Raw genomic sequence first — 27,704 nt, forward strand, 5'->3', positions numbered from 1 at the left:
GCACGCGCAGGTGGGTAGCGGGTATTGTTATAGCTAGTGCACTGATGATAATGAAATTAGTCATTACCGAGAATCACTGATATCTTAAGCACTTTGATAAATACAGGAATAAATACGAAGTAAAACTCAATTACAGAATGACTGGATGATTTGTCCTATCCCTCCACCAAATAAGCTTTTCTTTTACGAAAGAAATTTGAGGTGTTTTTTGCGGCGGGGTGAGGGGTTCGTTTTTTCAGTTTTTGTTGGGAGGGGTAGGAGTGACAGGCAAGTGATTTAGGTATGTAAATGTTAAATCAAGGGATTGCTGGTTCATTAAGAAATTGTTGCCTTTTATTCTCGCTTGCTCTATCAGCCAAGATGCATTTATATGCGATGTTTCCTTTTGTAAAAAACATTCTTATATCAACCATTACAAGAAAACACGCGTTACATTAAACTTAGTTTAAAAGTTCCACATCTTTCCATTCTAAATCTTACTTGTCACTGCATGTGAGTATTGTATTCCTTTTTGGAATATACCGTATACTGCGATCTCTCAAATTCAAAAAGTACCGTTTTCATTAGGTGAATAAGGGAATGAGTTTTTACGTTTACTTAGAAAGTTTACATCCGTGACATATTGAAAAGAATTTACATGATCGATATACTAGTAAGTTAGGAATTAACGAAATGATTTAAAATGTGGCTTACAATATATCTTAAGATAAGATTTAGTCAACTGCGTTACGCTAAGAAAGTTTCGTGAAACAGATATGACAAATCTTAGGAACTTCCTAAGTTATAACCTAGGCATATCTTAAGTTCTATCTTAGGAAACATCTTAGGAAATCTTTGTGAAACGGGCCCCTGATCTTACTTCTTATTTATTTGGAGGTCGGTGTTGCTCTGCTTTGTATTTTGTTTAATGGATTTTTAAGATGGTTCACGGTTTATTATTGTTATTTTTTCTTTTTAAAGATGCGTTCATATACAAGTTTTTACTGAAATTTTTGGGCTGGATTGGAATACAAATCTTACCAACAATATCTATTTCATTTACACTCCCCTTACTGGAAATTTAAAAAAACAAGGTTTAGGTGACGTGGGCAATAACTATGAGTTAGATTTTTGCTTAGTTCTTTTTAAACAACAAAAATAATAAATTTGCCGAAACATTTATTCAATGGAAAAATTTGCTTAGCTGTTGTGTACCATAGCTATAAAATTTACTTGATCGTTGTTTGAGCGTATAAACTTTTAATAAATCAATAGCCACGGCATGAAATCGTCACCACAAGAAGGTATTCTAAAATAATAGCAAATAACAATCAAATCCGAATGTATATTAAACCTATTTAATTCAAGCTTTTGAAAATCTCTCTCTCTCTCTCTCTCTCTCTCTCTCTCTCTGTCTCTCTCTCTGTCTCTCTCTCTCTCTGTCTCTCTCTCTCTCTCTAAAATTCTGTAAAACTATGCGTAATATGAGACCATATATTTTAACTGGTTGAAAGGGGGGAAATTTGCGTGTTCATTGCTATATTCTTTATCAGGAGATATTTTTTAATTGCTTATTATAGTAATATCCTGTGTTGTTGTTTCTAAACCATTTTTGGGAGTTGATTTTAATCAACTCTCCTATGCAGTTACTCAGACAAACCGAAAGTGAAACAGTGTTTGGACCTCAGCACAAATCATCGCTGCTGACAAGTATTAGTTCTTGAAAATAATTGATAAATTCGATGTAATGTATGCTAAAGCATTGTTTTTCAGGGAAACTTATTTATAAATACTTTGAAAATAGTCAGATTTTAAATGGTACGAACAATTTAGATATTTTTTGTAGTCGTATGTATTCCTACGCCAGAGTTCAATATAGTCTCGTTCAACTCGACTCTCGGTTGTCTCCGTAAATCTCCGACAAGCAGAGAGTCTGGTTGAACGAGACTAGAGTTCAATATCGCTTGGATCCATACAATTTTCGAGAAATATTTCTATTACTGATAAATAGTTTGATTGAATTAATTTTATCTTTTAATATTATTTAACATGATTCATATGGGGGTTTCTCGACATTCTTGTCGAAAAAGTCCAAAAATTCATATCATAAAAATGTGCGTAATTCAAATACAAATTAGAAACTACATGTATTTGTCATGCAAAATAACACATCATTGATTTTAAAATAAATAAACATCGACAAAATCAACTCCGGTCAGTTCTTCAGTACTTTGATTTGAAAATCGTGTTTTGACATGTTTCCTGATGATCTTAGGATAAAAGTAAGCGTCAGTGTTCGAGTCCGACCTCCAGTTCGCGGAATCTGGAAAGATCTGATATAAATTCTTCATATCTACCACTTAATGTTACTTCACTGTCACCGATCCAAATAACTTGATATTGAATCGAGGCAGATGTTTGGGCTGTGATTACATTTTTTTAATTTCTCGTAATAAACGGACCGACCATGATGAAAGTTTCCAAAATAAGGTAATTCAACATATTTATTACATTTTTATTTTATTCTTATCGTGGTGGTAGGTAATTACACAAAAAATGTTGTAACAATAGAGTTAAGAAATAAATTCATCCAGTATCTAATTATTGCAGGGCCCCATATCAGAAATCATTGACTTTTACCAAATTTCCAATTAAAATATGCTATTAATGTCCTTGTTTCCACATAAAACCCACTTTTGTCAGATAACATTTTTACATAAGAAGCTATTTTTTTTTTACCTTGAATTGGTAGATTTTGAAAAATAAGGTTACCAGATGGACTAAATCTGGCGGAAACCGCAACAACATTCAAAACAGTGTTAATCAACTTCTTACAAAGTTAACTTATTATTGTATCCAAATTACCTGATTTTAACTTTATATTCCTTCAAATTTTTTCCATGCATTCATCTTTCAGAGTTTCACTTAGCTACTCGTACTTCTGGTGCTCATGGTTCAGAAAACGTTTACTGGTCAAAAATCGCGTGTTGAATTTGTTCACGGATCGTAGAGCGATCGCTTATTGTTACGAGTTTCTCTCTTATTTTGTTCTATCACAGCACCTAATAAGTAAATGCCAGGAATGTTCTTTACACCACGATATGCACATGTTACGGAATCGTTTTTTTAATCGCAGCGTATATTGTTAAAATGGTTACTGAGATAAATTGTTTCCTATTCTATAACATGAGCATAATCATGTACATTATAATTTGCTTTACCATATGAGGACTACGAAAAAAATCAATATATATCTAATTGTCACACATTTATTGTCGACAGAAACAACAGTTTTCCATTCAAATACATTGTACATAATATTGAAACAAAACTGCCTCTACCTCAAAAACTATTGCATTCAACAAAGCTAAAATTTTTGTGTAAAAAAAATTGTCATTGTTAAGGTGACGTGGACAAAAATTGAGATATCAGATTTTAAAAAAATATATACAGGTATGTTTTCAAAGAACAAAATATTAAATTTCAGAAAATTGAATCATAGGAAAAGTTTGGCTCAGCTGCTGCGTAAAACCTTAGTTATAACAACGACTTGGTCGTTCTTTTAAGTGTATAAACTAATACATGTAAATGACTATAAAATCTTGTAGTTTTGTCTTTAAGCAGGACCAGCAAAACAAAAGATAAATTGAAAACTAGAAAACGAGAAAGGGGAAGCTGTTGGTATGTTTAATAGCTGTTAAATCCTGTTTAGAAACGAAAAGGAATATAAATCAAAGATTTTACTTAAAATTGTATGTCCATTTTTTTGCGCATGCTTAACAACAGCCAGAGAAGACAGTACTTGTACTAAGGTCAATTTTCACGTAATTGTCGAATAATTTCAATGTATTCATTAAAAGGACTTGGACACGATTTGAGATCAAAAATTTTACTTTTATTTTTTATGTATAAAATGGTTTATTAATGTACAGAAAAATGATTTACCAAAATATTAAATGTTAAAGTCAAGTTACAAGTTAGATACAGAGGTAAGAATTGATAGTAATGTAAACAAAGCTCGAGTCTTTTAGTTAAAACAATTTAAACTAATTCAATATCTTCTTAAATACTATTATCAACAAAAGAAGGTAACATTTGATTGACATTTACAGCAATACAACGAATATGTAAAAAAAGAAGAAGACAATATTCCAGCTTTGTTTACAAAACAAAGAGTTATAAACTCTGTATCATGCTTATAACTTGATATTTGAGTTTCAAATTTTGACAGAGCATTATGAACTTCTATATTTATCAGTATAAACATTGAAAATGGAAAAATTAAATTTGAAGATTTAAAGTCAAATCGTGTCCAAGTCCCTTTAAATGACAACAGAAAACGCTGCTTCCAAATAAAATACATTGGTCATAGAAATAATTACGGATTTTTTTAACTTCAAAAACTACTGCCTTCAACGAACCTACATGTACAATGTAGTTTGCATATAGCAACTACTGTGAAATCATTTAAATTCGTGAGAGCTAATTTTAATGGATTGTGAGTTTTCGCTTATTTGCGGGGATTTAATTTCGTGGATGCGTCGGTTTTGATTTCAGCAAGAAAGATAATTCTTTCTAAATTTGGTTTCCTCGAGGATGTTAAGAAGGGCAACCCACTAACACAATGAAAAATGAGACACTGTGAATTCTAATGATACCATAGTGTTACCTTTAAGTATATAATAAATTTTGATAAAATTCATTTTTTACTAAAATATGGCATTTGTTGTTTTTTTGTTTGTTTTGTTTTTGGTCTTTTTTTTTTTTCTTTTTTTTTTTTTACAAGAAATGAAATTACTCTTTTCAACTTGCAAACTTCAAACATAAACGTTAAGTTAGAAAAATCTTATAAATTGTTTGTCGCTAGAAAACTGTTTGGTTTTAAGTTGGTTTTCAGCGCTTTTACCTATCCCAAGTGTACACGTTCCTGCTCTAGTTCTTCTCAAGTATTGGAAAATGTAGTCATTATCATGAAACCGAGAACATTTACAAGGCTGGGTTTGGCGGGGGTAAAAATCATTGATACGCTGAACCGCCAATGCCATTTACCGTGCTCATCCTCAATATTCAATATCATTGGTACATCTCTGAGAAAGTTGACGTCATCACTTTCGCAGTGACGTATTACACTTGGGATAATACGCTTACACCTTATTTCAAGTAACCAAAAAATGTAACCCCGCCCCGATTCTATAAATGCTCAGAAACCTCATGCGCTTAGTACTTCAATTTTCTATGCGTAAATATAAGAATTTATAGTCCAATCCAATTTGCAAAAGTCAATATAGAATATAAATCAAAGATTTTCCTCAAATTGTGTGTCCATTTTTTTGCGTATGCTTAAAGAGGTTCGATCCTCTGATTTTGGGTAGCCATTTTGTGTCACCTCTAGTCTGGAAATTCTTTGTCATATATGAATTCTACTTGTAAATTCCTTTTTTACAATGCCAAATAAACTATATCGATTAAAATAGTGAAGGAAAAATTCCATATGTAGAGAGTGTAGTAAGGGACTATATTTTGTGGCGGAAGGTTTTTAAGAAGAAAATGTACATTTTTCATAACTCAGTTGTTTTAGAGTACCGTTATTTTGGCTTTCTTATTTTCCGTGCAGACCAAATTTTCAGATAGGATTGGGATATCTTCGAGTTGTTTCAAAAAACATATTTCAACAATATATCAATATTTCTATCGACATATATTGGCATGTATAAGTGATATTTCATAAAAGTAAAGAAAAAATCAACTCCAATTTCCCCCTAAAATTAGCTTATTTCATGCCATATCTCAAAATTTACATTATAGACCGATACTTTCGGTTTTATTTTCTGAATATTTAAGTTTCTTTTGACAAGTCTGTCAGAATTTGAGAAAAAGTTTGAGACTTTTTAATTATTTAATTGCATGTTGAATCGTTTATGAATAAAAATATTATTTTTTCAGTGCAAAAAGGTCAAAATATCCATAAGGTGAAGTAATAGCAAACTTTTTCATTATGATAATTTTAATTTTATTAATTCTGAATAATGTAAATTTGTATTTGATACCATGGTTCATCTTTATAAAACATCATAGAGGGAAAAGCAATTTATGTGCAATTCGCACTTTCAGTGCAGAAAGGTCATATTAAATACACCGTAGCACCGAAAGGAGCATATAGACTCCAAAATTTTGTTTTGAATTTGGTTTAGATATATGTGTAGATGTTAAAAAATACTTTAGAAAAAAACTTAGAGAATTTTGATCGCAGGATCCAACGTCCTTAACAAAAGTCAGAGAAGACAGTTCTTGTACTAAGGTCAATTTTAACGTAATTGTCGAATAATTTCAATGTATATTAAATGACGACAGAAAACGCTGCTACCAAATGAAATACATTGCTCATAGAAATAATTACGGATTTTTTTTCACTTTAAAAACTACTGCCTTCAACGAACCTAGTTTGCATACAGCAACTACTGTGAAATCATTTAAATTCGTGGGAGCTAACTTTAATGGATTGTGAGTTTATCGGGCTTGCATTTTAACAATTATGTCGCTGAATCAACAAGGTCATAATCAGTCTAAACTATCAGTATTATATTTATTTGTGGTATATACAAAATTAAAAAAATCAAAATTTTTCTAGTGTTAGTTTTATTTAAGGAATGAATTCAATATTTATTTGTTTTATACAATATAAAATGGTTTGGGGCAGTTTACGCTTTATAAACCGCGAAGCGGTTTATAAAAAAGCGTAAACTGTTTCAAACTATTTTATATCGTATAAAACTAATAAATATTGAATTCATTGCTTATAATTTAATTTTTTATTCTTAATTGTAGATAAAAACGGTCTTTGACCTTTAAAATGACGTAAAATATTCAAAATTCAAACGTAACGTTAGGCGTATTGATACGTTTTTGACGTTAGTCTTCCTATGACGTAGGCAACAATCTTTATACGATATAAAATATTTTTTTAGCCAATCAGAAAGCGCGTTACAGTCAGAATTAAATTATTTCATTATACCTAAATTATATAAACAATTGTTTTATGTTGAAAAAAAATCATTAACACAGCAAATTCAAACAATAACAAACAATAACTATTTCATTTTACACTCCACTAAATGGATTTCAAAGAGAAGCTTTAAGGTGATGCAGGCAAAAACTATGCGGTCAGATTTCTTTCTTCAAATTTTAAATAATTAGAGGTTTCTTTTCAAAGAACAAAATAATGAATTTGAAGAAATATTTTATCAAAGAACAAGTTTGGCTTAGCTTTTGTGTACTACCTAAATTAGAATAATTCCTCTTTTTTTGTTTAAGCGTATTTACATATACATGTAGATGTTCGATAATGAATATAAAGAGAAAACAGAACGAAAAAACTAGAATTAAAAGCGCGACGCTAATAATGAAAAATGGACTTTGAGTTTACATACTATTACATCATATCTGCAGAACTGACATTAGCTCTTCATATATGTCATTGAATGTTACTGGAGTGTCAGAGACCCAAATAGGAAAACTAGAAGTAAAAGCGCAACGCGTATTATGAGAAATGAACTTTGAGTTTACATATTATCGCATCACATCTGCAGAAGAGCGTCACTAAATGTTACAGACCCAAATAACTAATACTAATTCGAGGGAGATGTTTGTGTTGTTATTACAGGATTTAGTTTTTATTTCTCATAATGAACGGACAGACCACAAGGAAAGTTTCCAAATTAAGGTAATTCAACAATTTTTAATATTTTAACTCTTGAAACAAACTTTATTTTGATTCTTATATTGGTGGAAAGGAATTACATAGAAGTTCATAAAACAATAGGGTAAGTTTAAAAAAAATCATACTATTTCATTATTGCACTCCCTAATACCAAAAATTAATGGCGTTTTAAAAACTTCCGATTGAAACATGCTATTAGAATCCTTGTTTGCACAAAAAAAATTGTCTGACCAGTTACATTTTTTCATTAGAATCTACTGAATTTACCCTGATTTGGTAGATTTTGAAAAATAAGGTTACCAGATGACTTAATCTAAGGAAAGCTTCAACCACCTTCAAAACAGTGTCAATAAATATTTTACAACAAAAAAATAATTATTATATTCAAATTACCAGTAAACTTTCACATTACTTGAAATTTTTCTACATGCGTTCATCTTTCATAATTTCACCCTTCATGTACCTACATACATTTGTAAGTACCTATTCTGCTTGCGTTCATGATTCAGATAACGTAAACTATACGTGTGTCTTATTATTATCGATCATAGAGCGATACTCAATGTTAAGTATGTTAATTTTCATTCGTTTAATACATTTTAATTAATTGTTTTCAAACATCTTGAAATATTTATTGCATTTTAAGCTGTACGAGTGTGTATTTTATTATATATTTTTTAATTATCATTATAATTACAGATCTTCAAATTCTATAATACATTGAAACATATATTCAAGAACCCACCAGTTGAATTGTTCATTGATATAAGGAATAAGGAATCATTCTTTGAGTATTATGAGGTGATAATTTTGGTCGGGGCGTGATCAAATCCAATAAAGCCCGAAGGGCTCTATGATAGATTGATCACGCCCCGACCGAAATTATCACCTCATAATACTCAAAGAATGATTCCTTATATCAATGAACAATTCAACTGGTGGGTTCTTGAATATATGTTTCAATGTATTATAGAATTTGAAGATCTGTAATTATAATAATAATTAAAAAAAAAATATAATAAAATACACACTCGTACAGGTATTATAATTTTAGGCCATCGTACGATTAAATATTTGAATATAAAACCCCGCTGGTGCCTCAATTTGGCGTCATTTGTATTATGAGTTATATAGTACAAAATCGATATGTAGTGTTATCACAGGCAAATACAATGGATAATGTAAATATATAACAATAATAATCATCTCAATCCGGCTGTGACAAAGTTAGGCGCCAAAGAAAGAGGTGGTGAAAAATCAAGTCTCAAACGGACCTCGAACACAGGGTCCCCAGCCTACCATGCCAACGCTCTAACCGCTTAGCTATTAAGACCCGATATATAAACTCTTCAACACCTGTTAAATTTTGCGCCCAACGTACAAATCCCGCGGTCACTTCCTAGGTACATATTTCACAATATTTCCTGAACTCGTAGAATTCTACTTGTAATGTAAATTTTGTAAATTCGAGGACGAATTTCTACCAAGAGAGGGGATATGTCACCGAGTTAACAGGTGTTTGACAATAGTCAATATATAAGGAATTGGGGGAAATTTCGAAAGACTGAAAGAATATAAAAAGAAATCCAGATTTTAGTCCTAAAAATGAATTTTGAAAGAAGTAACTATTCAGTTCATTTTATAACATTATAAATTGTTAAAACATAGATGCAGTGGGTAACAATACCGTACATTGTGAGTCAATACCCTATACAGTAGTCTACAGTGAGGTACAGTGTTTGTCATTACCCCGTACAGTGGCATACAGTGGGGTACATTGCTAGACAGTGGGTACTTGTAGGTATAGTGTTGTCAATTATGGTGAAGTGCCAGTCAATGGGTAGGTACAGTGCTGTCCAGTGGATTACAGTAGCTCTGTACAGTAGATGTACAGTGTAGTTAGAGTAGGGGACAGTGATTATTCAGTAGATGTCAGTCAATTTTCGGGCATATCAGTAAAGTATGTATTCCGTGGTGTAGTTTACATGAAGTAGGAAAAAAAGAATAAAGAATGAAAATGTAAAAGAATGAAAATAGTTTATATTTAATGGAAGAGATGAAATGAGATATATTTTTTCATCTGTTTGTCTCTTCGTATGAACTTTCTGGAAGTAACAGGATTTCAAATGTCAACCCAAATATACAAATTTGTGTTTTTCTTGACGTTTAACCGATTGGACATTGGGCAAAGTTTTGAAAAAGCAGGATATTTCATGCAAAAATATGTGATGAATGTATAAAATTTTAATATGCAATGTATAATTTAAAGCGTGCAATCCGTGATTTTGAAATATGCTAATATTTAATAATGTTTGTACCATTGAAATGTAGAAAGCTAATTTTTTAATGCATTTTTTTATTATCATGCATAAAATTGAAAATCACGAAAGACATGTATGCATACGTAAGTACAAAATATAAGTAAGACTAATATTTTCAATTTAGTATGCCATTTAAAAAAAATTGTTTTTTCGGCATTTTGTCCCACGTATTGGGCCTCAAACTGAAATTAAATCGCACGTCTCTTATATACACAGTTTAATTTTAACAAAAACTAAGTTTTTTCCACACTGAAACAAACATGATTTATTATGAAAAACTTGTGCAGCTGTCATTCTTCTTCCTCATATTTTTTAACCATAATTTAGAACAATGAGCTTAGTGCCATATCCGTAACAACAGATTACTATTAGCAGAGATTCAATTATTCTGAATATGTAGTAATAACGGACCAAATCCAAATCAATTTACCAAACTGGTTATTATTTAATCATTGTCTATTTATTAAATGTACTTGGCGAACCAAGAATAAAATACATGTATTTTTTCGCATTTCTCCTTCGCTTTTCTCCTTCGTTTGAAGTTAGAAATATCAAACACACCGATTTCAGGAATAATATATTTGATTGAATTGTAATCTTAGAAAATTCAAGTAACTCTTGAAACAACCATAAGGTGTGAATTTAGGGGGTAAAATCTTCAAAAATTAAAAAAATTAAACAAGAAGTAGAAGGGATTTACGAAATGTATATTGTCATAAATTGATATATTGTTAATTTAACAGGATGAAAACGAAGAATGTAGAGTGCGATATAACATGTAATTCAGAGGCGTTACTTCCTCGCACAAATTTAACCACTTGTTCACAAAGAAAAAATAAAAATGTACTAGTGAGTACGCAAGCTTGATTGATAAAATTATAAAATTATGCCATTTAATGTTTTTGCAGTACAAATCGAAATTACAGTTAGGTATGCGATGAAATGCTTATTAGTTTCATTCATATTAACAAAATCAGGAAATTAAACCATATAATATTTTTAATAATATTTTATAATACTATACACATTTTTCATGTTTTTTTTAGTATACAATACAGCGAACATAATGCAGATGTACGCTTCCTTATTAACATCAAGTTTCAATTGTCTACTGATATGATTAACCCTTAAATTTTTGAAAAGTCTAGAAATTCCATTCTAAATGAAATATTGGTGAAGGAAATACATGAACCATATGTTCCATATTTGAAACCTGAAAGTGAATTAATGTTAATATAGCAACATTTATTTCTTCTACGAGCATGGAACATTTTAAAGGCTCACTGAGTATCACAAAATACCACATTTGATAAGTCCATAGTTGAATTTTGCAAGTTGTTTTTAAAAGTATACAGGTTTTTAATAAAATAAAGCTTAAGTGTAATACATTTGAATTGCTTTTTAAGTAAAATAAAACAGGAAAGATGGGATTGCTTTATGTAGCCAATAAGCCATATTGAGTGAAAACAACTCTTTGCTTCGTTTTCAAACTTAAAAATGTTTTACAAAGCATACTTAGGACTAAGTAATATCTTAGGAAAGAACTTTTTCCTAAGTTCATTACTTATCCGTTTCACTATTCCAGTCTTATCTTTTCAGAAATTTCTAAGTTATGTCTTAACTTTAAAGGGACATGGTCACGATTTTTGTCAAAAATTATTTTTTCGATTTTAATGTTAATAATGCTTCAGTAAGGCATTTTTAATAGGCAACCCAAATTTGAGTGACATTTGATGGGCTATGAGCGAGTTACAGAGCTTTCAATTCCTCGCTATGTAAACAAAGCTTTTGTTTACATTTTGAATGTTGAAGTGAAAATTCCAGTTTTAGACCTAAAATGAATGTATTAATGGTTAGGAACTGTTTATTTATGTTGAAAATGAATAAGAATTTTGACAAATCATCTTGAAAAGATTTTTTACTGGTATATTGAACCTATGTAAACAAAAACAGGGCACGAGCCTTGTTTACATGACGAAGAATTGTGAGCCATGTAACTCGCTTAAAACTCATCGACGGCCACCCAAATTTCACTTGATCATTAGAAATGCATTCAAAAAGCATTGTAAAATATAAAAACAGGAAAATAAAATTTGACCAAAATCGTGACCTTGCCCCTTTAAGACAGGTAAATCGATGTTTTAGGAACAAACTTAACATTGCGACAGTTTATGTTTTATATTGAAATGAATTATATACACATTTAAGTTGAACAAAAATACCAGAATACACGTATCATTAAGACTTCTTTCACTTAACCCGGGCCTAAACTGATTACTTAAGAACTATCAAAACCTTCATATTTTTCTTAAATTAATTTCTTTGGTAAAGAATATTTTTTAGATTATGTGGTCACACGCGCAGATGGATATCGGGTATAGTTATAACTAGTGCACTGATGATAATATAAATTATTTATGCCCAAGAATCACCAATATCTTCAACAGAAATAGATACTTAATAAATACTCAGTTATATAATGACTGGATGATTTGTCCTATCTCTACACGAAATAAACTTCTTTTTTTTCGGGAGAAATTTTAGATGTTTTCTTTGATGGGTGGATGGGTTGTTCATCTGATTTTTTGTTCGTGTGTGTGTGTGGGGGGGAGGGGGGTGTAGTAGTAACCGGGAAGTGGGTCAGAAATGTCGATGCTAAATCCTTCATGGCAATGCTGTTTCATTCAGAAATTGTTGCATTTTATCCTCGTTTCTTCTCTCAGCCGAGATATATTCATTTGCAATGTCTTCTTTTAGTAAAAAAAAAACCTCATTTATATATCAACCATTACAAAAAAACAACAACACCAAAACCCACTATAATTGCATTAAAACTTAGTCTAAAAGTTCCACATCTCTCCATTTTAAATGCGACTTGTCAGTACATGTGCTTACTGTATTTCGTTTGGAATATACCGTATGATATAGTAAAATCGTAAAATTTAGATATCCCAACGAACCTTGTAATTTAGGATTACGCATATCTGTATATATGTTTACAGGGGTTATATAATGAACCAAACTAGACAATGAAATGCACTCGATCATTTATAAAGAATAATAAAATTTCTACCAGTAACCAATGTTATCAATTGATATTTGCGGTCATATCGAAATAATATTTAAGATAAAGAAATATATGTATAACGTTATGTAGCAATAAACAAGAAAGAGGTACGACACTACGATCAATACATACACATTTTTAAAGAATATACAGACTTATTACGTAATTCTTATCTTTTCGTGTATGCATGTGAAAGTAAACTAATATTCACAATTTTACATTTCACATGCACAAAGACACTACACTATTTCCACTCTATTTATACACAGGGGCATCGTATCCGCTCTACACTCTATGACATATATATAATAATACACAAGGGAAGAATCGAAAGTAGGACACGATTTGTAAACAATGTCAAAAACAAATTACTTCACAAAAGTTACGCAAATCCTCGCACACAATGTTGCAAATGTTGTCAAAAAACACGTTCACACTCAAATATTCCTAATAAACTCGGTAAAAAGCGTTTTTATCCCATTAAAACCGCTGTCTGCTGCAGAAACCCAATCTCTTCGCCCAAGAAAAGATAACTCTGTACTTTCTCTCTCTATATGTTCAGTAATGTTAGTAGAAATTTCGGCGGTAAACTGTAAAATGTCACTATTCCAGTCTTATCTTATGAAATTCCTAAGGTATGTCTTAACTTTAAGACAGGTAAATCGATGTCTTAGGAACTTAACATGGCGAACAAAGTTGAACAAAAAATACTAGATTACAAGTATCATTAAGACTTATTCACTTTACTTCTTGACTGAAAATTTTTGAACTACATATATTTCTTCAATTAATTTCTTTGGTGTATACTTTTAATCTTAACATTTTTTTTAGATTATCTGGTCACACGCGCAGATAGGTAGCGGGTATTGTTATTGCTAACTCACTGATGATAATTAGATTTTCCATGCCCGAGAATCACTCATATCTTAAGGTCAAGATCTAGTAAATGAAAGGTGCCTACAGGTTCATAAAATTTAAGATATAAATTCTTTTAATTATGCTTCATACCAATAGCTTTGTTTGATGGGCTGTACCGGGGCTAAAATTTTTTGTTAACACAATGAAAAATCATGTTTTAAACCTTCATTTTCAATGAAATATGAAGGAATTGATGAATAAATTTCGGAGTTTTATCCATTTTTGACGAATACAATTATATATCTAGAATGCCTACAGTCTCCCCAAAACGGAATTAAACAAGCTTTTGACCTCCTCTTTAAAATGATGTCAAATTGAATATAGGTATCGGGATTACTTTTCCAATGATTTAACATAGAATGTCAAGAAATTGTTTAATTTTCTACACAATTCCTTTAAAGCCGTAAAGTACGGGAAAAGATTCTTCAAATCAATTATGACGTCATAATGGTTCTATCACCAAAAAAGACACCCTGGAATCATTTACTAGATCTTGACCAAGTAGTTTGATAAAAACAGGAATAAATACAAAATTAAAACCCAATTACAGAATGACTGGATTATTTGTCCTATCCTTCCACAAAATAAGCTTTCCTTTTACGAAAGAAAGTTTAGGTTTTCTTTGCGGTGGGGAGAAGGGTTGTTTATTTCAGTTTTTGTTGGGAGGGGTAGGAGTGAATGGAAATGGTTTAGGTATGTTGATGCTACATCATCCATGGAAATGCTGTTTCATTAAGAAATTGTTGCCTTTTATCCTAGCTTCCTCTTTCAGCCAAGATGCATTTATTTGCGATGTTTCCTTTTGTATAAAAATCCCATTCTTTTATCAACCATTACAAGAAAACACGCCTACATCATACTTAGTTTAAAAGTTCCACATCTTTCCATTCTAAACCCTACTTGTCACTGCGTGTGATTACTACTAGTAATGTATTTCATTTGGAATATACCATTAGATATAATTAGGTCATAAAATTTGCAAATCTCAACAAGTATTTTTAATTTAGTATTAAGCATATTTGTATGTGTTAACACAGACTATTTATAATGGATCAACTAGACAAAAAATGCACTCGATCATTTATAAACAATTACAAATTCTGTAGCAGTGACCAATGTTTTCAATTGATTCATGCTGTCAAGAACTATATGTAAATATAGCACAAAACAAGAAAGATACTGCGATCTCTCAAATAAAAAAAAATACCTTTTTCAACGAATATACGGGATTATTACGTTATTTTTATCTACTTGTGTATGCATGTGAAAGTAAAATATTACTGTATACAAAATCTCAGTACATGCACATAGGCATTACACTATTTACTCACTATTTACATATTTTAATTTTTTTAAAAATTTGTTTCTAGGTAAATAAGGGAATAATTTATACATTTACTTTGAAAGTTTACATTCGTGCCATATTGAAAAGAATTTACATGATCAATAAAAGTTAAGAATTAACAAATTTATTTAAAATTGGCTTATATTTTTTACAATGTATCTTAAGATAAGACTTAGTCAATTGCTTTACGTTAAGAACGTTTTGTGAAACAGCGATGCCAAATCTTAGGAACTTCCTAAGTTATAACTTAGGCATATCTTAAGTTCTATCTTAGGAAACATCTTAGGGAATCTTTGTGAAACGGGTCCCAGATGTGCGAAACTTAAAATCCATTGTTGGTGATCATTGTTTGAAAAAAAGTAAAAACCAATCTAACTATTCCAATTAAAGAAAGGATTGTAATTAGGCTTACAATGTAGCGGCGTCTGAGGATGGCAGAGAGGAAAACTGTATTTATGCTGCAGTGGAGTGGTCTTTTCCTCCAACTTTTTCTTGAATTGACGCTATAAAATTCATTTGTAAACTTCAAAAGTTTTTTGTCTATATCATCACTCTTTAATAACAAACTTCAACAAAATTACTAGTTTTCTGACTAGAAAGTCAAATTACATTTGATAATTTTAAGTTAAATAAAAAAAAATATATTAATTTAAGGGGGGTGTGCGGCCATCTTGTACATTTGAGGATATGAATGTAATCATTTCTTGAACTGGGTTGTTTCTGCCCGAAACTGGCCAAAAATGTTGCCAAAAGATATAAAAGCAATAAATATGAAGTCCTATATGTCATTAAAAAAAAGCATGAATAAAAAACAGGACAATGCCTTTTTAATCACTGAGAACAGCTGTCGAACTGCGCCGCTATAGACTTATTTTGAAGATTTAAAAATCTAAACAAAATATTAAAGGGGTTTCATTGGTCTTTAAAGAATAATTTCACTACTAGATAACTTAATGATCGATGTTCAAAGTCATATGCACTTCAAAGGATTATTTAAAAAAATATAGTAAACTTCCATTTTCATTATGAAATTATTTTCTTGATAGTTTGAAAATAAGTTTACCTCTTACAGAATTTTCAATTCATGTCTTTCGTTTAAGGATATATTTTGATGCTTCTTTTAAAAGATTGTTACATTTGATTTGATAAATTTAATATGTAAACCAAATAAGCATATTTGTGATTTTAAACAAATAAAGTCTAATGATATATTCGTGTATATTTGAGTTGCAGGTGATGCAGACGGCGGCGTATTCTATTTGCTGTAACCACGCAGATTTTCCCACATTATTTTGCATGAATTTGACTTTTGGCTTTTCTCATTCAATATCACTACTTATAAATCCAGAACATTCTTACATTTCTATAAACAAATATTGAAGACATGATCAATGTCGAAATCGTAAGCCACCATTTTTGTTTATTGAACTATAGTGGTTTTCCTTTATACACAGGAAAATCGCGTGATATTTTTAATTGATGAGTGAACAACCATCGGTATACATCCCTGTCGTGTATCCGCGCCGGTAGTGACATGTTTGGATAACGTGAAAATGGCGTATTCATTGCAAAAACAATGAGTGTTGTGTCCTTTTTTCTATCGACAACGAGGTAAATATTAATTAAAATATCGTAATAGTCGTTTATATTTTTCTGAAGGTTTTGCAGTTGAAAAGAGTGTGCGTTATTTCTGTTCATCGTGAATAAAAATGACTTATTTGTAGAAAAATCGATCGTTAACGTGTCATTTTAACGCTAAAACCAAGAACTATTTCTAGATTACGTAGATAATATAACACATACTAAAAATCTGAAGCAGCCAAAATTTATTTAAAACATTAAATTAACCAAATAAAATCAAACCGATGTTTTTTTAATACATTAATATGTATAAAAATAGCAATAACTTGATGCACCTGTTAAAGAAGTAGTACGGTTTGGATGCTAAAATATAAATTGTGCAAATGGTACGGTTTGAATAATTTTAAGTTATAGCATTTTTGATATTTTAGACATAAAGAGAGCATTTTGCATTTTATCGGTGTGCAACCGAAGATACATCTTTTTAAAAAATAGTGGGTCATTCAATTACACAGCATGCAAAAGATGTATTTTAAGTCAGGTAAAAAGAACATAATGTACAGACGATGAATTTTTCTTTTCTGTCCGACATTTTTATAAATGTGATGAAACCAAAATACTTCCACATGTTCGAAGGGAACTAAAACTGGATGACTAAGTTCATTTCTTTAGACAAGCATGTCCTCTGATTAAATGGTATACAAATGTATTAAGTATATAATTGATCAGAAATTGATTATTTAACAAATAAGGAATCATTCTTTGATCAAATATCGATGAGTTGATTACCGGTATTTTGGTCGGGGCGTGGTCAAACCCAATAAAGCTCGAAACGAAATTACACCTCACAATATCGAAAGAATGATTTCTTATTACTTATATTAATTTAATTCAAAGCAATTGTACTTTTAAATATTTGAATAAGCAAACGTCATTTGAATTTACTGGACTGAATATGAACAAATTGATACTTAGTGTTATCACATGAAAAAAACACTGAAAAATGTAAATATAGTTATATCAAGTTTTTTTTACTAACATTTCAAAAGACTACTTTCTTTAATTTTAAATTATAAAGAAAATATGAGTTGAAACATGAGAAACACAATAAAATGTAAACAAAAAGAAAAAGATTTTCACCTTTAACCTGAAAAGCAATACATCATATTAACTATGCATATCGCGACGTTTGAATTTCATCGCTTTCAAACTCACGAATTAACCAGATTATTTTATGAAAACGATAAAATAAACTTCATTTTTAATGAGTATAGAATAATTCTATTTAAAAAAATCCGAAAATTGAAAAACATGCGATATGTCCTTTAACAGACAACTATCTACTACTTTTATGGCAAGCGACAATATGATGTGTTTTTTAGTTATTCTGAAATGATATAATCGTGAAGTACGTTTAACGGAGAACGTGCTTGGTAATAATATTATGAAAGTGAGCCTCGTTTTCATTCAATACCAAGCCTGTACATCGCTAGACAAAGAAATTTCTACATTTATTTCACTCATAGTGATATAATACAAAGTACCATAGATGTCTGCCAAGTCATATATTTACTCTGTTGTTAGAAATAGTTGGTCCAAAAAATTCAAGTGATGTCGAGACCTAAGTAAACATAGCCATTTTATATGTACATTTATTCAATCATAATTCTCTCCAGAAAATCAAAACGATTAATATGTATCAATGTATATCAAGAAGTTTTGGTGACTCATGTGGGAAATGAAGGTGGCGTTACTGCAGAAAATGTACAAAACCCGCGTTAGTATTTAACATGAAAGTATAATGATAAAAATTTCATAGTAAAAAATTTGCCAAAGCGCAGTTGGTAGGCTGTTGCAAAACTAAAAAGTTGTTTGGGAACGTTTCAATTTTTAATTAAAAAAATTAGACAAGTATGATATTTGATAAGCTAAATACTCTGTATCAAAAGTGATTATATTTTCATTTTCATAAAACCCATATCAGGATACCAATTAAAAATCCACGTTATCACGGTTTGTTCTGTGCAGTGTATCTATATATTATATCGTTTCAATTTTAAAAGAGGAAAAAAATATTTGTATCATTAGTTGATTTTACAGACTTTAAATTTTTTAAAGTTGGTATAATTCTGTATTTGACTGATCTCTTTTATTTTTTCACGTTTATAGCCGATAACATTATAGAAGGATAACAATTGAAACTGTCGTAAACACATGTGTTTTTGTGTCGGTAAAGATTTTGGTAAGGCTGAATCTTTCGAAATTAATATCGATGGAATGATTATACAACAGGCTTAACATATTTGTAAAGCACTCTGTATGCCATTTTTATAAGCCAATTGCAAGTTACTTGGAGCGTGTGTAAAATTTAAATTCAAATTACGGTATTAATAGTAAGTTTTGTTGGCTTAAATGCACAAGTCTTTAACGTGTATGTTTATTTTTTTAAACAATGTGACTTTATATGTCTATCACATGATGATATCCATAATATTGAAAGCATGCTTTTCAATGAGGGCATGTATATCGCACAGTAGCGATGCTATATCCCCTTCGCGAGGGGAAATTAAAGGAACTGTTTACACTCATATATTAATTACATCCAAACCGTATCAGATGCGTATCCAAACCGTTCCTGTTTTGAAAAACAAGGTCATCCAAACCTGTTCCGTTGTTCAAAATTAATCGACATAAACTGCTTATTTACATAATTTTAACATAAACTTCGTAGAACTTTAAAGATTTTATACACTTTTAAATAGATCTGACGATCTTTTTTCATGTAAAAGTAGACAATGTATGCCTTAAAAAACACGAACACTTTTCAAGAAGCAAACGGAACCACCATTTTCACTTTATCCAAACACGTCACTACCGGCGCGGATACACGACAGTGATACATGGCCAGTTGTATGAAAGTCAATGTTTATTACAAACAGGTCCACACCAGTGAACCTTTCAATTTCGACGCCATTTCTCATAGAATACGGATTCTATTACACAAATCGGAATCGAAATCCGGAAAAACGTAACAGAAACCGAAACCAACAAATTGTTCCGCGGTTTTCGGGTATTTCGGTGACCCGTGACAGCCGTATAAAAATATAATCACTTATACACAGTCTTAAATCGAAGTAAGGATAAAGGATGCTATATTATATCTTTCAGGGGAGCACGTTTGCTGATCGGATTACTATGTACATGTATGGTCATGTTAATGATCGTGATGGAATCTTTCTCTAACCAGCAGGAATTCTATTCAATTCCGAATTTGCTAAATGTTTACTCTCTTGGACAACAAAAGAGATTAGAGAATAATAACAGTATTAGAGAAAAGCTGGCGTCTGTGATCCAAAGGAAAATGATACCAGCAAAGTATCTTCAAGAAGAGTCTTGTGAGATCGAAACGGCACTCTACTATATAGGAAACCACAAGAATATTACTATAGAGACCTATAAAGACCCATTTGCCAGTAAGTAGTGAATAGAAAATTTATAGTTTTGAAGTGCTTATTAATACTTAGGCTATACCTCTTAAAGAGTTTTCTTTAACATTGTGTAAAGTTAATCCATCCAAACGTTAATCTTTTAAATTAACTTTAATTAACAACTACTAACTACAATGTATTTGGTTGATTGTAGATTAATGTTTTATTATTTAAGAAAGCGTTTATTCATGTGTTTTGTTTGAATATAGGGGTTTTGTTAAAGGATTGATTTTTATAACGGCTTGTTAACTGTTATCTCTGTTTCTTTTTCGTTTGAAGATTTCACCCCTATTGGCGGCAATGATTGGACATTTTCATCAACTGTGGATTGCCTTCAAAAGATATCGGATTTTAACAAATCTATTATGGAACGAAAACAATTTTATGTTGGATGTTTAGAGAATGACGTGTACATGAATCTTACACATTTGAGTTCCGATTCCACCGACCAAGTGTGTCAATTCCCGAGCAACTGTCTCAGACGGGTTATTTCCAAGTACTGCACAGACAACTCAACAGTGCCAAATATTGTTCACTACATATGGTTTGGGAGCCTGTCCTTTGAGTTCATGCATTTTGTTAGTTTCTTGAGTGCATACAAGTATCAAAATCCCTGCATGATATTGTTTTTTCACGACATGCTACCATCTGGAATATGGTGGAATTTGCTGCGACAGACAGTTCCTAACGTTGTACTTGTAAGAGTAACCCCGCCTACCCATATCTCAGGGAGAAAAATTAAATTTATACAACACAAGGCGGACATTTTTCGACTTCAAATTCTTAAAGGTATTATATGCAGACAAATTCTTACTATAACGGCAATTGTGCATTTCCCCCACATGTTACTTGTATCAACTACTATACATCGCTCCTGTGCGTGTATATGTATGTATACTAGTGTATGTGTTATTGAGGCATTTAATGCTTATTATTGGACATCGCCGGTCCTTTAACACACCAGGCCGTGCAGACAAATTGAATATCGCGCGTTAGCATTCAATGCATTCCATTTATATTGATGTTTGTTTGTATGATATATATTTATATATCTTCGCTTTAAAACCACTATATATTTCTGCTCTTTGTCAGCGCAGGGATATAATAAAGAGATTGAACAGCTTTAAAACATTATTTAATTCACCTCGGAACTAAACTGAAAAAAATATACAGCCAGAAACTTTGTCAAGAGAATTCTTTTCTATTGATCGAATATATATATATCTAATTTGACGATTTTTTATAAGTACGTATCAAATTGATTCTTCTCCAGAACCACTGGGCATATTTCAACCAAACTTGGCAAAAGCATCATTGGGTGACGGAGATTCAAGTTACAAATGAAGAGTCACAGATTTTTAAAGGGGAGATAACTTAGAATTATTGAAAATTTGTTGGTATTTTTCAAATATCTTCTAAAAAAATATTAAGTCAGAAAAGCTTAAACTTGTATGGAGGCATTCTAAGGTAGTGTAGATTCAAGTTAATTCAAATCATGGTCCCCGGGGGTAGGGTGGGGCCACAATGGGGGGGGGGAGGGTTGATTTTTACATAAAAATGTATAGAGATAATCTTTAAAAATCTTTCTCTAAAAAATGATTTGGCCAGAAAAGCTTAAACTTGTTTAAAAGCATCCTCTGGTAGTGTACATTCAAGTTTGTTCAAATCATGGACCCCGGGGGTAGGGTGGGGCCACCATGGGGGGGGGAATGAATTTTTACATAAGAATATATAGAGAAAATCTTTTAAAATCTTCTTCATGGTCCCTTGCGGTTGGGCGAGGCCACAATGGGGGATGCATTTTTACATAGGAATATATAAAGAAAATCTTTAAAAAATATTCTGGGAAAGTTTTTAGTCCAAAAAGCAGTAATTTGTGTAAAGGCATGGGTTGTACAGATTAAACTTTGATCAAACTATGATTCCCTAGAAAAAAGTGGGGACATAAAGTGGGGGGAGGGGGTTATATAGGAATAGTGAAAAATCTTCTTACAGCTACAACAAAAGGGGCTAGATATTTACCATAGAAATTTTACCATAGAAATATGTGGATAGAAATCGGTAGATTTTAAAATTTTTTGAGCAAGATCTACTCTACTTAGTTGTCAAGATATTTAACCGGGTTTTCCAACGGAAAATTCCGGTTATTAAAATGGTGAAAATGGCCGGCGGGTGGGCTGGCGTGCGGCTGCCAAAAGGGTATCCTAATTGTACGGATAACTCCTCCTACAGTTTTCAAGATAGGAAGTTGTTCTTTTGCAGATCGATTGTACATATATTAGAGGTGTGCATATTGCTAAGATTTTGATTTCTGATAATATACGAAAAAATAGCAGCTTTTGAACTTAGTCATTTTTTGGGCAAAATATTGCATATAGGGTACTCCATTTCACTGGATACGGTAGGTAGTGTTTATCAATTCAGGGTTAACATGGATTATGGATACAGTTCACATAAAAGAAAACCCGATTTGCTTTCACATTGACAGCTTTTCACTTGTTTAATTTTGATACTGTAATGCTAATTTGATCAGAGTTAAGACAATTGTTGCTCAGGTTAGCGATGTGGCACCTCGGCCTCTTGTTATTTAATCTTTCAATACTTAATCTATTAAAAACGTGTTATAACATTTATTTGTACTCAAAAGCCGAGATCAGGTTTGCCGTGTTATTAAACATTGAACGCGAAAAATTTCCAATATATGTATGTGTGCCCACTCAGCTTATTGGTAAGATTCAGAGAAAACACTTACAGAGATGTTCATCAAACGTCTTACAATTTTTTGGCGTGGTAAAAGGACAAACCCTATTAAATTTTAGGTCAGATGGTTGAATTCTTTTAAAAAATGTCGCTAAAAGAACAACATAAAAAAGTGGAATTTTATATACGACTTGACAATACTGAGTGCCGGTTTACTATTATGAAACTACAGTGCAACTTAAGATCATGACAATATTGTTCTATTTTTACCCAGTAAAAGAAAAAAAAGTTTCTTTTAACGAGGCCGGGTCTAATTTGTTCTGCCCTAGATTTTGGATGACACTTTTTACATGAATTTCTACCGATATAATTATTATTTTAAGATTAAAAAATAAGACATTTACCACACCGTTTGTTTAGGGGGTCATCTCAAAGTTTGTTAATCTTTAACATAGGACCCTATTGGATTTTGCTTGAAATGTATCAATTTTGCAAATTTTTTACATTTTTTCAAAACTTCTGCCCTAGGGATTTCTTTTTCTGTTCTACATATTAAAGTTATTGCTAAAGGGCATCAAATGGTCAAATAAAAAAAACCTTTTACCTCCTGGTTTGTTCCAGGGGTCTTATCAAAGTTGATTTTGTATGCCCAATTTCCCAGATTCGTCAGATAATGGCTATTTTTTATATGACAAAGGCGAAAAAGGTGGTCTATATAGTATTATTAAAACATTCAGACACATTTAAGTAATAACAAAATATATAACTTCACATATTAAGGGTCATTAATATAAAATACATGGTTACTGTCTTGAAATGTATGAATTAAGCTATATTTAGGCGGGTTAAGAAAACGTGACAGAGGGCTAGGCTTGCTGAACCCTCTTCACGTTTTCGACCAATAGCTTATACTTCGAGACATTTATGTTTATTCCACAATATAACATTATTTTTACGCATCAAACGAGATATTTTCAACAATTTTCGCTGAATATCTACAGTTGAAACTATCACGCCATGGCGTCAACAAAGCAAAAAGATGACGTCACAATACAAATGAAACGCTGCACGAAAGCGTGCGTACTCGTTCTGTACTCGGCCTCGTTAAATGGAGAGTTGGGAGAATGTCCAAAGTTAACAGTTGAAGCGACCAGAAAATAACATTTCATCACATTTTCATCAAATTAATCAAAAAAATTTGGGCAAAAATTACCGGTTTTCTAAGAATCAATCGCTAGATGTTTGCCTTCTTTTTATTTATATGAAATATGGATTTGCCTGCACGAAGCGTTCATACTAAATGTATGTTAATATCTTTTTTACCAGGTATTTCAGTTTTATATTAGAAGAACATTTTTAATATCAATTATTCAACTCAGCTCATGCTTTCAAGGGAATTGAAAAACCTCCTGTTTATTCACTTTATTTTTAGAACCTGCATTTAAAACCTGTATACACACAAAAACCCCAAAAACTACAAATGCTTTTATTAAGACATTTTTACGTTTTTTAAAATTTACTTTTAGTTTTAAATTTTTAAGTTTTAAATTGTTTTACAAACTCACACACATTTATTGATATTATTCTTATAATAATAATAATAATAATAATAATAATAATAATAATAAAAATAATAATAATAATAATTATTAATATGCAACCTTATTTATTATCTGCAGAGTATGGCGGTATATACTTAGATACCGACCAATACATCTTACGGTCGCTAGATGAGTTCAGGAACAACGAATGCACGATGGGAATGGCCCATGACGGATCGGTAGGTAGTGCGTTAATCATTGCAGCCAGAAATTCCAGATTCATCCAAAAATGGATTGAGAGTTATCGTTCCTATGATCCAGAGAGCTGGGGAGGTAACTCTGTAACAATGGCAAAGATACTTTCTGAGAAGATTCCTGATCTAGTTCGACTACATAGACATCATTGTATGTTCTTTCCCCATGGATTGGTGTTGTATAATCAAAACTATAAATGGTCCCACAGCTATGCGATTCATATTTTTAAGACAGGACATATTGATATGTTAAAGAGCATCAACTTTGATACTGTGCAAAAGCTAAATAATACAATCGGTGCTTTTTTCCGATATATTCTGTATGACGACAAAGAACTTTGTCGCACTTGAGTTCGGTGTGATGAATTTAAAAAAATGTAATTCTAGATACAAATATAACGAAATTATCCTGATAAATGCATTAATACAACCATACAAACTAAAAAAAATTTGCCAAGGTGTCATTTTTGCACTTGTCCAATGTTCATGTTTCGAAAAATTTAAAAATATTATATTGTAGACTATTGCTTCAAGAGTTTAGAACTACTTTTGTTATTGTTGAATATCACCTGCCAGAAAAAAACATTTGCCTTTAAAAAATAAATTCTTAGGTAAAATTACTCTTATAGGAAAAACAAGATTTTTAGATTTTCCTACCAGAATAGGGAACTTCTTATATATATCTCTTTGAATAGCGATAAAAGGACTAAGTGCGGTTTTATGCATTTTTTGCCCCCAAAATCAAAGTTTTAGAGAGAGCTTTAAAAATAAGGTGAAAGATAGTTAAAATCATATTGGAAATAAAGGTGTAAAAGGTTATCACCACAGTGACGTCATAATTTAGAAATGACGTCATGAAGATTGCATTATTTTGATAAATTGATGTTTTGTAGCAAAATATGGGTGTTTTCCGATGGTTTTTTGACTGGGAAACATCGAGCGCAGGCTTGCTCAAGTACCATTTCTTAGTATAATGTGTATAACTATCTGAATAAAAACATATGTTAAAATCACACTTGAGCATACCTGCGCTCTATACTTCCGAATGCAAAATATAGAGCAAAAATGAGAATATTTTCATTTGTTTGCAAATTTGAGGGAATTGGGCCATTTAGATGACTACATAAATACACAGATAATGAGCAATGATGACTTCAATCATTATTAAAGTTATAACATCCCCTATACAATGATTTGAGAAGATTTTATTTTAATACGATACTATTTAAAAATTGGTTGAAATCGGGGACAGATATTTGACCATACCGCACAAAGTCCTTTGAATAAAATCTCCAGAAGAATTTCAAATGCGATTGAAAATTTCAATTTCTTGAAGAAATAATGCCTGTCTAAATAAAATTCCTGTATAATTTTTATGCTATAGATATATAATTTCTTTTGGAGTTTTATAAAAACTCCTACTGGATTTTAAAAATATCCTATGAAAATATTGTTAATCCTCTAGGATTTATTACTTTTCCATGGGATATTAATTTTTTAAGGTAAATATCTAAACTGCCAGATGAGCTACATTGAAACGAAAGATGATGTATCCTCATTGGGCAATACTCTACCATTTGTTATATATATAATAAGTGGGAACAAAAAATGACATCTTTGCATTGGCAAAATTATTTAGCAGTGTATTAAAACCTATGGGAAACTGCTACAAACTAAGTACATGTATAGCTATTACAATGAGCAAAATAGTTAATTATAATTTCTGTAGAAATTTTATTGTGTTCCTACAGCTATTAACGAAGCCAATCATGCTCTTTCAAGTTTCAATCAATGTTTGAAGAACCGTTAGAAATGAATTCTTTTATTTGATACGAAAATGATGTCAGATTTTATTATATATTTGATGAATTTCAAATATGGTATAGAAAGTTTATCAGGCTTGCATTTTACCAATTATGTCGCTTGATAAACAAGATCATATTCAGTCTAAACTGCCACTATCATATTTATTTGTGGTAAATACAAAATAAACAAAATCAAAATATTTCTATTGCTTCGAATTTCACAAGCGCTTTCCTTTTATTTCATTACATCTGAATTACAAACATTTGTTGTATGTTGAAAAATAAAACATTAAGACAGCAAATTCAAACAACAACTTTTTTTTATTTTACACTCCACTTAGCTGCAATAATGTAGCCCTCTCCCGATTTATTTTGTTTGGGAGAGGGCTACAACTCCATAGGATCTTCGTAATGGTGCAAGTGCGGGAGTGATTCACTCCCGCAACGATTTCGTCTCAAATCGTATATAATTGACAATAACATTTGCATTTCTTACCTGAATTCAAACGTTGTAGATGTCTATGGCATAAATTAATCCAATAATATCAAGTATAGTCCAGATATCGGTTATTTTTCGTGTATGTCAACAACAAAAGTTGAATTTGTCCGCCATGTTTACTGACCTTGACCGGTTTTATTTTGGGACAGCCAATGAGAATTTCGGAGCGGATATTGAACTGAATATAGGAATTCCCCTATTTTAGACATAATTAACGCGGTAAATATGAATTTTCCATTATATACAATTTCCTTAAATGATGTTTTAGTGATAGAACGAAGTAAGATCGATTATTTAAGCTGACATTCACGTTATCAATGATGTTTTAGTGATAGAACGAAGTACGATCGATTATTTACACTGACATTCACGTTATCAAGTCCATCAAAACTCCAAGCATAAATCCCATAAAATCACGCGGGAACCGTCATGGCTGCTGAAAAAAATGACGACTGGTAAACATGCTTGTGTGTTTTATCTGGTTTTGAT

At 31.2% G+C, this 27,704-nt stretch overlaps 1 protein-coding gene across 2 annotated transcripts; it reads left to right on the forward strand.

Annotated features, from left to right (window-relative positions):
• The first annotated feature begins 2,326 nt into the window (after window positions 1–2,326).
• Window positions 2,327–27,657, forward strand: LOC136272912 (uncharacterized). 2 transcript variants are annotated; one of them, XM_066076017.1, is made up of 4 exons: window positions 2,327–2,469; window positions 20,097–20,401; window positions 20,696–21,205; window positions 24,796–27,657. In XM_066076017.1, exons 1-4 carry the CDS (start codon window positions 2,447–2,449, stop codon window positions 25,260–25,262), a joined length of 1,305 nt encoding a protein of 434 aa, XP_065932089.1. In that variant the 5' UTR covers window positions 2,327–2,446; the 3' UTR covers window positions 25,263–27,657. The 2 variants fall into 2 exon arrangements, with proteins under 2 accessions (XP_065932089.1, XP_065932088.1); XM_066076016.1 differs by lacking the exon at window positions 2,327–2,469 and adding an exon at window positions 7,362–7,699 and having other exon boundaries at window positions 24,796–27,654.
• Window positions 27,658–27,704: the final 47 nt, after the last annotated feature.

Source organism: Magallana gigas, chromosome 2 (genome assembly GCF_963853765.1).
Source record: "Magallana gigas chromosome 2, xbMagGiga1.1, whole genome shotgun sequence".
Taxonomy (NCBI): Eukaryota; Metazoa; Mollusca; class Bivalvia; order Ostreida; family Ostreidae; genus Magallana; species Magallana gigas.

Coding starts and splice junctions, on each gene's coding strand:
- LOC136272912 (XM_066076016.1), top strand. CDS start 7,662: ATGAACGGACAGACCACAAGGAAAGTTTCCAAATTAAG. Junction 7,700..20,096: donor AGGAAAGTTTCCAAATTAAG/GTAATTCAACAA, acceptor TATATCTTTCAG/GGGAGCACGTTTGCTGATCG. Junction 20,402..20,695: donor CTATAAAGACCCATTTGCCA/GTAAGTAGTGAA, acceptor TTTCGTTTGAAG/ATTTCACCCCTATTGGCGGC.